Source organism: Heterocephalus glaber, unplaced genomic scaffold (assembly GCF_053883595.1).
Source record: "Heterocephalus glaber isolate CG9 unplaced genomic scaffold, H.glaber_assembly_v1.0 deba00000122, whole genome shotgun sequence".
Taxonomy (NCBI): Eukaryota; Metazoa; Chordata; class Mammalia; order Rodentia; family Bathyergidae; genus Heterocephalus; species Heterocephalus glaber.
In genome coordinates this window covers 49,840,142-49,853,872 of record NW_028258138.1, presented here as the reverse complement: position 1 = coordinate 49,853,872, position 13,731 = coordinate 49,840,142, and the positions used below count along the sequence as shown (strand labels likewise).

Sequence of the window (13,731 nt, the reverse complement as noted above, 5' to 3'; positions counted from 1 at the left end):
ATAAACATTTGGTTTGATTTACAATCAGGAATTGTTCATGTTTTACCACTTGAATCTTTTAAAACACTACATGGCAAAGTGAAATGTTCAATATCATGGTGGATTTTCTCCTTTGTGAACCACTGACCATTTTGAAGTTTACTGTTTTCTTTCTTTTTAATCTAAATTTTTAAATTCCTCTCCATGTGTTATCTCTTAGCCCCTGGAAGAGTGGAGGCGAATCTATGGCACAGGTGCTGCAGCGAGCTGTTTGTTATCATTTGAGGCTCTAAAAGTTGCCATTATTGCCCTAGAAATTCTAATTGAGGCAGTTTTCTATACAATATACACTTTCTATAACAGTTGTCTGCTACTTAGTGGCCTAGATCTAGGGCAGATATAGTGTGCAAGTTAAATCATCCCCCCTCCAAAAAAAATATGCATTTTATGAAACCTATTTCTACCAATGGCAACATGATGCTTGGCTACCTCATGATACAAAATTTTTCTCCATTCTTCCTTCTGAGATAGAAGTCTAGCAGAATCCTAATGATTTTGTGAAGTATAATAGAAGATTCAAGAAAGTGATACTGCCTTCCAAAGAGGCACTGGTATTTTCAAAATCTTCATTGTGGGAGGAGGAAAGCCTTTCAATGAGAGAGTAGGCCTGAGGAGGGCTTCCTTGTGGGGAAACTGAGCCAAAGAATGCTTTGCACTACTCTTGGAGACAAATTCTCTTATAGAAATCTGGTACAAATAATTTTTAAAAATCACTCTGGTATTTTCTCTAACAAGAAATAAAGTATCACATTCTCAGACTATTTTATTTTGTGAAAATTAAACACAACATTAAAAATATACTATGTACCATGGATTAAATGTGGATTTGTTTAGCTGGCACATTTGCCTGTTCATATTCTCACGTGTCAGACACCCATGACACCTAATATACTGGAAGCTGTAGCAATCAGGAAGACAAAAATCACCATTGCTAGCATTTTTCTAGCATTCACTCTGTAACAAGAACTGCCACGAACTTTACACATGGTATCTTCTAATGACCAGCAAATTCCTTTCACTTTGTTTTCTTGCCACAATAACTGTTAGTGCCATTTTGAATGATTTTGTTTTCGGATATTCAAGATTTCTGTCTTCCTTGCTGTTTTTCTTAATTTGTAGGTCATTTATGTACTTTATTTAAGATAATGTATTTTCTACTGCTATCAATGGAATTCTAGCATGAATGTCAAATGGCAGCTAACCATTCCAGGCAAAATTGAGTTTCTGTTTTGAAAATGACCTGAAGAAGATCTACCTTCATATTTTAAATTATATTAGCTATTTCCCCCATCTTTTTTTCCCCTCAAGTGAGACTTCACAATGAACTTTGATCAACTTTGTTTGTTTACTGCCACCAGACCTTTCTCTACACAATGATACTTTTCCATTTTGAAAGAATAATCATGTTCTTATCTTTGACCTTTAACCATCCTGAAAATACTTTTGGTCCCTACATATTTGAGAGATTTTAATATGTGGGTTGTGTTTATTTTAGGTGTGACATTTAGAGGACATGGTGCTTTATAATCTTTTCTTTTAGGTCCAGAAGATGTGCCCCTTCCCCGTGAACCAGACCCTGAGGTCTCTCGGAGTGAACCTGGTAAATGAATTATTTTATTTTCCCAGTTAGAAGTGTATTTTTCAAAAAATAGTCTTGTGAGTATATTTTAATGGCTTTGGTATAAAAGAAGCCCTCCAAAAGTAGTGTATATAAAATGAATATCTCTTTGAGGGAAGTTTAATCATATAATATGGTTGAAAATTTTTTCCTCTTATATGAAGGACTAACATATGATAAGTTTATCTTCTTTGGAAGTGTTTTTATTCAATAGATTATACTGAAATTATAAAACATAATTATTGAGTGAGCCGACTGTTTACATCATTTAAAAATATAAAGGTAACTACATTATGACTATAAAATATACTTTTAAGTAAAAAATGATGCCTATTGAAAAATTTTCCTTAAAATGATGGGAGTGAAATCTTTAAAGTTTTGGTTAAACTAAGTTCTCTTATGTAGAATTTGCTTGTATTTATTATGGTTCTTAGAGAATGTTCAAATGAGTAAATGAATGCATATAGAAAATAAGAAATTATTTTGGCTTTACAAGATAGTGATTCTCATGAACATGTTTCTTTGGTTTGCTTTTGATATAGTTTTGCAACCTGTTACATTTAGAATTGAGCCACCAAAGACAACAATAGGTAATGGTTTTTCCATATTGACCAACTCTTTTCTCTTTGCTACCATCAAGATTGTAGGTCTTTCTCATATGATCATAACTGAAACATCATCTCTTCTCAGTCCATTTCATCATCTAATTCTCATTATAATTATTCTTTCAAAAATAGAAAAGCTATGGTTTTATAAAGGTTTTGTGCTGACTACTAGCTTAAGATGGCTCCTTACTAAGTGGATCATGATCTGCCTTGTTATCTTCATAATTCTACCTTTCATGTCCCCATCTAGTGAACAATGTCTGCTGGGTTAGTGGTTCTTAGCTGTAATGTCATAACACATTAGATGTGACAAATTTGAAAGGTGCTGTAAGGAATTGTTAATATAGCTCAAAATATGGAAAACTGCCATAATTTTTGTGAAACTAAACATGAGCAGATTAAAAAATTATTCCAATAATTTTGTAATCCTCTATGCTCACTTGAATGGGAGATTAGAGGGACAGAGCTACCTCTAACAGACCAAGATCATGACTTACCTACACCCTGTCTTAACCAGGTATCCTCCTTGAGTGGGTCAAGCATAGAAGAGCCTCAAATGATAACTTACTATGTGTCTACAACTGTAGAAAACAGTTGAGAACTATTATTCTAATATTCCATAATCATTTTCCTCAAAGTTCTGTGCACATTTAGTTTTTGCCGTTATTCATGTTTCCCCTTTTCTGCTTCAAATGAAGGAATAGCATGTAATTCCACTCTGGTTTGGTGCTGGCTTTGAGTTAAAAGTTTATAGCCTTGGTATGGTACTTTTCTTTTGCAGCTCCATTAGAGACACGAGGGATTCCTTTCATACCTATAATTTCACCAAGCCTTAGTCAAGAGGAACTACAACCCACTCTTGGTAAATTTTTCTTTTTGATGTGTCAGTCAAATGAGGGATCTACCTTGAAGGAGTTGCCCTTAAAGTAGCCAAAAGTACATTATAGTAAAGGATTGTATCTAAACAATACAAGGTTTCTTTTTACCCTTATACAAAACATACCTGTATCTCTTTATACTTTCATATTAACTGTATTTTGTCCTTCTAATATTTTTGCTCATTATAATATAAAAATAATGTTTTCAAGTATCTTGTTAAAATTTCAAGTACAGTAAGCCCTCCATATTTGGGTTCTATATCTGTGGATTCAAGCAAATTTGAATCAAAAATATTTTTTTAAATGTCTGTACTAAATATGTTCAGAGCTTTTTCTTGTCATCTTTCCTTAAATACAGTACCTCGGCTATTTAGATAGCATTTACACTGAATGAGATACTGAAAGTAATCTAGAGCTGATTTAAAATATATGGCAGGATGCATATAGGTTATGTAAATTGTACACTATTTTATACAAGCAACTTGAGCATCTACAGTGGGGCGAGGGGTCCTTGAACCAATTCCCCACAGATACTGAGGGATGACTGTATTCTAAAAAGAAAAATGTTCCCAATTTAATAATATACTTTTTATTGTTGCTTTTTCCAAATTTTAAATTGCATTTAGAAAGAAAATTAGTGATCCTGTGCTTATTGAGCTTTAGCTGGTCTAGGCATGATGCTAAGTGATACAGGCTCCAAAAAAAATGTTTTAAATGTGGGTTTTTACCCAGAGAGCTCACTGTCTAGTGTGAGTTCAAGATTTAATGACATTACTGCCTACCCTGTGCCACCCAGTGTACTACATGCATTTTAAAATTTAATCCACATGATTCTGTGAGGTAGGTTCTATTACTTCATTTCGCCCATTACAAAATTGAGGCATAGAGCAATTTAAAAATCTGGTCAAGGTCACATATCCACTGTCAAGAGTCAGGCTTTTAAATTACACACTCAGTCACTAGAGTTTCTAGGATTAAACCAATGTTATATGTTGCTGTGAGTGTGGTAGTGAAATGAGCAACATACTGAAGAGCAAATTTACCTGAGGGCGTCAAGGAAAGCTTCATCCAGGGTGTGGGATTTACAATGGGTTTTCATGTTTGAAAGAGTTGGAAAGGTACAGATCCGAAGGGACCCTTCAGGTTAAAGAGGGATAGGAAAGAGGCACAGGTTTCTGGTGCTGCTGAACACACAGGTTTGCCTGAAGGAATGAGAATGGTTGGGTCAGGAAGGTCAGTTGGTATGAGTTGGATATGGTTTCATGGAATTCAGCACAAATACGTTCACTGTATAGGAAACTCCATTTTGCCTGAGTCATGGATAAAAATAAACCAAAAGGCGAAAGTTCCCAGTTCCTGCTTATTGGCTCCTCTGTCCTTGCTACTTCCTACATGGCTGTGTTTCAATCAGTGGCCTTATTTTTCTCCCTTCATCCCTTTTCAAGTAAATCCATTCCTTATGCATCTGCTCAAAGGAAGTTACTAAATATTTTAAACAACGAAATCAATCTTGAAAAAATTTAAAGTTGAATGAGCAGATATATCATAATTATGAGCAAATGTTCATCTATTTTAGCTTATGGTTGCAAAGTCAATATCACCTGAGACGTTGAAGTTGAAAATACTTTGCAAAATCCATTATGAACTACACTAATGATCTAACTTCCATGTGCTGTTTTGTGTGTGTGTGTGTGTGTGTGTCTTTGTTTACTGAAGGAAGAACTATCACCTGTTAACTAACATAGGTACCTTTCTTGTGAGCAGAATAATGAGTATAAAATAAAGCAGGAAAAGGCCGGGGATTTAGCTCAGTGGTTTTGCCACCTGCTGCGCAAGTGCAAGGACCCGAGTTCGATCCCTGGTACCAAAAACAAAACAAAACAAAAAGCAGGAAAAAGATAGTAATAGGTTCTTTAAACCAAGAATTTCTTTGAATCCAGTATATGACAAAGAGAATGATGTTACTTGCTGTGTCATTATGATGTAATAATTTCAAGACAATAAAAGTAAAAGTATTCTCACACTTATTTTGTTAAAAATGTTTCTGAATGTCAAAAACATATACTTTTATTTTCCCATACAAAAATAGAAAAATATTTATTCCCATAAGGTATAATGACACATCTTCTCATGTATGATCTATTTTTTCCAACTCACCTAAATGCCAGTGAATTTGTGGAGTAAGGAGGAGACAGAGAGAAGATAAATGCATAGACAAGAGATTTTCATACATAAGCCACACCTAAAAGTAGCTAATCCAGGGTCATAGAACAATGGTCCTGTGCAAGAAGCATTTGAAATCCTAATAATAATCATTAAAATAATAACAAAAGACAGAAAACATAATAATCTAGAATTATTAAAGTACACCACAAACTTTGAATTATGATGATTCTAGGGCATATTTTTAAATGTAATTTACTCTTTTGTCATTGCACGGGGCAGAAAAGAACATGGGCTATTTTTTGTTTTTACTTTTTTGTTATATTCACAGTGATAATTATTTCAAACAAGGCATCTTATTATGTTTTTCTCTAGAAGAAACAGATCAATCTACCCAAGAGCTCTTCACAACTAAGATTCCACGAACAACTGAATCTGCAAAAACAACTCCGGGTAATACTATTTCTCTGCCTCAGGAGAATGACTTTTCTTATTTGTTTTTAATCAAGAAAAAACTTTTTTTTCAAAAAGTCTTTTCTCATCATGGTGAATTACTTAACTTTTTTCATTTTAAACGTAAAGGAGATCAGCTAAACCTGAATACTTATCTGGGTATCATTTGAATGTAGGAAGGACAAGTTCTTTAGTTACAGCTTTGCTTTTAAATATTTGTCCTCTAGATGCTGATAACTAGTAATGAATACTGTTTTTTCCCCTGGCTTAACCTTCATGTCTCATTTTCCACATCTGATAAATAAAGAAGAACCTTTATCATTTTCCTCCTTCCCTGCCTAGGTCCTCCCCTCCCCATTTCATCTTTTCTCCATTTGTCTCACTTCACTCCCTTAATGAAACTCATTTATGTTATGGCTCTAGAAAAGAAACCATTGATAAGATAAGAACAAAATCATTTTTTAATGGTGACAGTATTTAAACCTCCAAGAAGGCACTTTTCTCTAATTTTTTGTTATTACTTCTCTGTGACTTCCTACTCTGGAGGAAATGTACTCACCTACAGAAAGCCTTATCTTACCTTCATGCTTTCAGAAATCTTTTCCTTTTTGTATATTCCTACTCTACTTGGATTATATCCAGTTGTGAATATCTAATACTTTAGTGTTACTGTCGTTGTTATTGTTTTAGTGATCCCTTTTACCTACCCTTATTAAATGGTAGAAAACGAAAATCAAAGAAAAAAGCAAAGTAAACTTTTTTAAGGAGTTGGAATGTGAGAGGGAAAGTTGGTGGATAAAATTTGAATCAACAAGAGGAAATGACAACAATAAAACAATAAAAGAAATCTAACTTTGAGGTATATACGTAGACAATATTTATTCTAAACAAAGGCAACTAATTAAGACTCATACAGGACAGTTTCTTTAAATTCTACAAATCTTTTCTTGTTTGATGGTTTAGCTTTTTATTAAATTTTCATTTTATTATTTATTAATATTTTCTTTAACATTTTATTTCTTTATACATATACACAGTAATCAGAAGCATAACATCAGCCCTCGTACATAAACTGTTAATTCCCACACACCCTAAAAGATATGATGGTGACTTCCAAATGTTTTTCTTCAGTTTTGAGAGTTGACTGAAATTCTTCTCAGTTTAACCTATTTCAGCTTTTTTATATGAACCATTGTTAATGTTAGATTGATTTTGCTTCATGATTCATATTTGTCTCATTCTAGAAAATATGTGAATTTTAAAAATTTGAACAGGAAAGAGATTAGAGCCGAGCACAAAAATAAATAATCAGCAGTACATTCATTATTACAAAGCCATGGGGTCAGAGGGTATTTTTAGTCTTCACTTAAATCTAGAAAGAACTTTTAATAAGAGTTTAAATATAATTTAAGTAGGCTGGGAGTTATTCATATAACTTAATACCAACCACCACATGTCCTTGAGAAAACCACTATAGAGTTTCAATTTTAAGCTGGAAACAAAACAGAACCAAACAAAAACAGAAGACAGAAGGGCTATATAACAATGCAACTACATAAACATTACCACATCATTTGGGGTGACCAATAATAAAAATAAATAATTTTAAAAGATGACTTTCTATCTAAATTGTTATAAAAATGACCTTTTAAAAAACATAAAAATACTGAATAAAGAAAACATAAAAAATAAATATAAAGTGATTACAGAGAAATATTTTGAAGTTCTCATACCCTGCCCCCTTGCAGGGGACAAGGAACAAGAAAATTTCCCTGGGTTGGGGAGAGACCAATGGCTGGAAGAAAATAACCAGATGACCCAAAGCCTTTGGAGAAGTGGACTGCTACAGTGGGTTGAAATTAGAAAAAGGAGGAAAAGGAGTTGAGTTACAGAATCCTGCAGGGAAATTGTCTCAGTAGACACAGGGGCAAATCTGCCACACACATACAGACACACACACACACACACACACACACACACACACACAGAAAGATATGGGAGATTCCACTGCCAGCCTTGTAAGTGCAAGGTCCTGAGTTCCATCCCCAGTACCAAAAAAAAAAAAAAATGTGGGAGATTCCACTGGTGACTCATGTTATGGGTCATAGCGATACTATTGCTGAGGTTTGGAGGCCACAAAGCCACAAGAATCAATGGTACACACATGGAAGTCATCATCATATCTTTTAGGGTGTGTGGGAATTAACATCAGTACCTCTATTCACTCTGATTATAACTCTTGGGAAGGGTCAAGATGAATCTCTAGAGAATTTCAGTATGCCTCTGCTATTGCTGTCTTGCAGTATGGCAAAATCCTGCTCATCATAGTCTTATTGGAAGCTTATAAATGAGCTATATTATAACCTATTTCATGGGTGTATTTTGTTTCTGAAGCTGGGTAGGCCAAGCTTTGCTGATTTATGATGGTATAAATACCCACTCAAGATGTGAACAAAATCATAAAAATGATGTAATCTACATACATAGTTTGCAAGAAAAATTCTTTCCAGTCCCAGGTAAAGCTTTAGCATGAAAGTTGGTTGTAAAAAGCAGCATCTGGTATGAGGGAAACGGAGAAGAGCTCAAGCAGAATGGACAAATTCTGGGGTGAAAACACACCTTAAAACCTTAAAAAAACAAAAATATTCAGCAGCTTTTATCAAGTTTGCCGGCTTACAATGGTTACCTTTTTATTAATTCATTAAGATCTCATTAGACTTCGTGTGCAAGGCCTGCATAACAGGGGTAGAGACTGAGGAGGTGTTTTGGTCTCAGGGCTCAATTCTTAATCCTTGCTCATGTTTCCTTGATGGTGGAGCACCAGACATCATGTTCTGTCATTCCTATGCACATCGCCAATATGGAGGGCACTGAATGTTTATTGTTTTCAGAGTTTATGAGTAAAGACAATTCAATAGAGACTGCTGTTTCTACTTTTCACATCTACTAAAACTTTATTTCTCTTTTTGGTCTTTTTGTCTTCTTTGGGAAACTAATGTTTCACAGTGATTCCTTACTGAGAGACAGGGATGGATGGATGGATGCATGCATGCATGAATAGATGGCTTATGTGTTTATCACATTAAGCGACCTTCTGGTAAAATCAATGCACTTGAAATACATGGGATAGATAACTAATCCTTAGCACATATTACAAATGATCTACCTCACTATATGTACATATTTGATTTTCTTTCATGAATATGTTCATTTATTTTATATTTCTTTAGCGTGAAATGTATAATGAATAATTCAAGATTTCAAAATGTTCTTTTTATTTCCTTGCAAAGTCTATGAGTTGTTGATTCATAGGGTGATAAATCTCTAGTCAGTGGGCTTTGGAGTATAAATAATTAAATATAAAGTGTTTCTTCTATTTCAGCACCACACAGATTGTACACTACTCCTTGGAGGTTCAGAATACCTGACAAACCACACATCAGACCTGGTAAATTGTATCTCTTTCTCAGATGATCTAAAGAATTCACAGGTTGGGGAAGATATAAAGTGGATTTAAACAGCCAAATTCACCACAGGAGATATATAGGAGATGCAATAACAAATATACAGAATCTCTGATCTTTGTAGATAATTAGAGTGATACTAATGAATCCATGTAAATGATAGAACTTAATTAAGGTTTTTCATGAGTGTTCAGAGTCAGAGACCTCTATAGAACTTTACTGATATGAAAATATTTTTTAAATGGTATTTATGCATAAATTATGTACCTTCAACTCTCGTTTTTTAAATTTTATTTTATTGGTACATTTTAGGTATACAATATAATGACATTCATCATTGGAAATTTACACCTTTACATAATCTCTTCTGGCTCTTATTTTTTCCCCCTTGCCCTGGCCTCCCTTCAATCCCTCCATCCTTCCCTATTTACAAAGATTTTGTTCGCATTTTTTCATTTTCTTATATTAATTCCATTCCCTTGTTTCCTTTCCCCTACCCCTCCAACTTCCCCTTCCCCTTTGCTCCTTTTCTATCTATTTCACATTATCTATTAAACCATTTAGTCCTTATTTACATTTTCAGTTTCTCTAGAGAAACTATTCTGTATTTACATGTGTGTCCTATTTACTTCACTTAAGAGTATCGCCTCAATGTGCATCCATTTAGCTATAAATGTCTCTAATTTCTCATTTTTTTATGGCTGAGAAGTACTCCATTTTCTTACAACACCACATTTTCTTTATCCAGTCTCCAGTTGATGGGCAATTGGGCTGCTTCCAAGTTTTAGCTATTACAAACTGTGCTGCTATGAACATGGGTGCACATATATCACTGTGGTATGATTCTTTTAATTCTTTGGGGAAGGTGACGATCAGGGGAAGAGCTGGGTCAAATAGGACTGCCGGTCCTAGTTCTCTGAGGTATCTCCATACTAATTTCTACAGTGGTTGCAACAGTCTACACTCCCATCAGCAGTGGAGCAGAGTTCCTCTTTCCCCACATCCCTGCCAGCATTTGTTTTTGGTTGATATTATAGCAGCCATTCTTTCTGGAGTGAGGTGGAATCTCAGCATTGTTTTCATTTGCATCTCTCAAATGACCAGTGATGTTGAACATTTTTTCATATGTTTATTTGCTATTTGTACTTCTTTGTCTGAAAAATGTCTGTTCATTTCAGATGCCCATTTTTGAATTGGGTCTTCAAATTTGGGAGGTCTGATTTGTTTAAGTTCTTTATAGATTCAAGATAGTAGACCTGTGTCTGAGAAACAGCAGGTGAGATTTTTTCCCACATTGTAGGTTGTCCCTTCACACTGCTGGTGGTTTCTCTTGCTGTGCAGAAGCTTTTTAATAAGAAGAGATCCCACTTGTTGATTGTTTGTGCTACTTCATGGGCAACTGAGGTTTTGTTCATAAAATCTTTTCTTACACCAATGTCTTCAAGAGTTCTGCCTAACCTCTGTTCCAGCTGATTCAGCACTTCTATTTTAATATTTAGATCCTTAATCCATTTTGATTTGACTTTAGTGCATGGTGAGAGATATAGAATACTTTTAATCTTTGACAAGTTGAAACCCAATTTTTCCAGCACCATTTATTACAGAGGCTATCTTTCCTCCAGTGAGGGTGTTTGGCTCCTTTATCGAAGAGGAGATGCCTGAGTGTGTCTGGAGTTGCTTCTGCATCTTCTAACCTGTTCCAGTAGTCCTCAATGCTGTTTCTTTGACAGTGCCATTCTGTTTTATCACAGTAGCTTTGTAATATAGTTTCAAGTTGGGGATTGTGATACCCCCTGCCATGTCTCTGTTACCTAGAATTGCTTTTGCTACTCTGGGTCTCTTCTTGTTCCAAATGAATTTTTGGATTGTTTTCTCAAGGTCCATAAAGTATGCTGCTGGGATCTCAACTGGAATTGCATTGAATCTATATAGCAGTTTTGGAAGTATGGCCATTTTCACTATATTGATCCTTCCTACCCAGGAGCAGGGGATGTCTTTCCACTTTCTGATATCATCTTCAATCTCTCTTTTCAGAGTGCTATAGTTTTCAGAGAAGAGGTCTTTGATTTCTTTTGTCAGGTTGATTCCTAGGTATTTCAGTTTTTTGGATGCTATTGTGAAAGAAATTGTTTTCCCTATTTCTGTCTCAGTGAATCTATAGTTCATGTAGAGAAAAGCTATTGATTTTTGTGTGGTGACCTTGTATCCAGCTACTCTATTGAATTTGGTTATTATGTTTAGAACACTTTTGGTGGAGTTCTTGGGCTATTCTATAAAGAGTATCATGTCATCTGCAAATAATGACAATTTGATTTCTTCATTTCCTATCTTTGTTCGTTTTATTCTTTCTCTTGTCTACTTGCTGTGGCTAATGTTTCCAAAACTATATGGAACAGGAGTGGTGATAGTAGACATCTTTGTATTGTTCCTGACTTTAGTGTGATGAAGACTTTCAGTTTCTGACCATTTAGTATGATATTATCTGTTGGTTCTTCATAGATGACTTTCTTCAGATTGAGGTAGAGACCACCTATTCCAATTTTTTGTAGGATTTTTATTATAAATGCATGTTGGATTTTGTCAAATGCTTTTTCTGCATCTATGGAGATAATCATATGGTTTTTGTCCTTGGCTCTATTGATATAGTGTATTACATTGATTGATTTGCGTATGTTGAACCATCCATGCATCCCTGGGATGAATCCCACATGGTCAGGGTGTATAGCCTTCTTGATGATCTTCTCCATTCTACTTGCCAGTATCTTATTAAGGATTTTTGCATCTATGTTCATTAGTGAGATTGGCCTATAGTTCTCTTTTTTGGTTGGGTCTTTCTCTGCTTTGAGGATCAAGGTGATGCTTGCTTCCAGGAATGAATTCAGAAGTATTACTTCCGTTTCAATTTCATTGAAGTGTTTAAAGAGTAGTTGCAGTAGTTCCTCTCTAAATGTCTTGTAGAATTCAGCAGTGAAGCCATCAGGACCTGGGCTTTTCTTAGTTGGTAAATTTTTAATTACATTTTCAATTTCATTGGTTGATATTGGGTTGTTTAGAATTTTTATGTCTCCTTGGTTCAACTTTCATAACTCATACATATCTAGGAATCTGTCCATTTCTTCTGTGTTGTCCATCTTATTGGTGTATAGGTTCTGGAAGTAGGTATTAATGATCCTCTGGATTTCTTCTGAGTCTGTTGTAATTTCACCCTTTTCATTCCTAATTGCATGGATTTGGGCCTTTTCTTTCCTTTTTCTGTTAAGGTTGGCTAAGGTTTTGTCAATTTTGTTTGTTCTTTTGAAGAACCAACTCTTGGCTTCATTGATTTTTTGTATCATTCTCTTAGTCTCCATTGAATTGATTTCTGCTCTGATCTTTATAATTTCCTCCCTTGTATGAGCTTTGAGTTTTTCCTACTCTTCCTTTTCTAGAAGCTTGAGGTTCAGCATCAGGTTGTTTAATTGGGCTCATTCTGTTTTCCTAATATGTGTATTCACTGCTATGAATTTCCCTCATAAAACTGCTTTCATTGTGTCCCATAGATTCCAATATGTTGTATTGTTATTGTCATTTAATTGAAGGAACTATCTGATTTCTTCTTTAATTTCCTCTGTGACCCCTTGTTTATTCAGAAGTGTGTTGTTCAATTTCCACGTGTTTATGAAATTCTTGCAGTTTCTTTTGCTATTGATCTCCAATTTCATCGCATTATGGTATGATAATATACAAGGGATAACTTCAATTCCTTTGCACTTACTTAAGCACATGCTATGAGTGATTATGTGATCTATTTTTGAGAATGACCCATGTGCAGCTGCGAAGAATGTGTATTCTGATTTTGTGGGGAGGAACGCTCTATAAACACCTGTTTAAGTTCATTTGTTCAAGAGTTCGATTGAGTTCTAGTATTTCATTACTTATTTTTGTCTAGTTGATCTGTTTGTGACAATGGGGTATTGAGGTCCCCCACTACTATTGTATTAGTGCATATATGACTTTTCATGTCCATTAGTATTTGTTTTATATAGTTGCGCACACTAGTGTTTGGTGCATAGATATTTATGATTGTCATCTCTTCCTCTTGGATTGTTCCCTTTACAAGGATGTATTGGCCTTCTTTGTCTCTCTTAATCAGTGTTGGTTTGAAATCCACTTGATCTGCAAAGAGGATAGCTACTCCTGCTTTTTTTCCAGTTCCCAGCCCATGGAGTATTGTTTTCCACCCTTTCAGTTTCCGTCTATGAGTTTCCTTTTGAATGAGGTGTGTTTTTTGTATGCAGCATATTGTTGCATCTTGCTTCTTGACCTATTCTGCCAGTCTATTTTTTTTTGATTAGTGAATTGAGACCATTAACATTGATGGTTATAATTGGTATGCATTGACTTAACCTTGTCATGCCTTTTTCTTTGTTGGATTCTCCCCCTTTGAGTTTAATTTTTTGTTGTGCCTAATGGATTCATTCTGCTGGGCTTTCTATGGTTGTGGTCCATGTGGTCTTTTCCTTGGATATTTT

At 34.8% G+C, this 13,731-nt stretch overlaps 1 protein-coding gene across 37 annotated transcripts in view; it reads left to right on the top strand.

Moving 5' to 3' along the window:
- Positions 1-13,731, top strand: part of Abi3bp (ABI family member 3 binding protein) — a 283,774-nt gene that overhangs the window by 227,392 nt on the left and 42,651 nt on the right. For 36 of the 37 annotated variants that reach the window (XM_087214414.1, XM_021238886.2, XM_021238873.2 and 33 more), the window contains 5 exons: positions 1,580-1,639; positions 2,200-2,247; positions 3,044-3,124; positions 5,679-5,756; positions 9,139-9,204. In XM_087214414.1, the coding sequence (XP_087070540.1) occupies positions 1,580-1,639; positions 2,200-2,247; positions 3,044-3,124; positions 5,679-5,756; positions 9,139-9,204 (333 nt within the window). The remainder of the gene's footprint in view (positions 1-1,579; positions 1,640-2,199; positions 2,248-3,043; positions 3,125-5,678; positions 5,757-9,138; positions 9,205-13,731) is intronic. The other variant, XM_021238878.2, reaches the window with a different exon arrangement.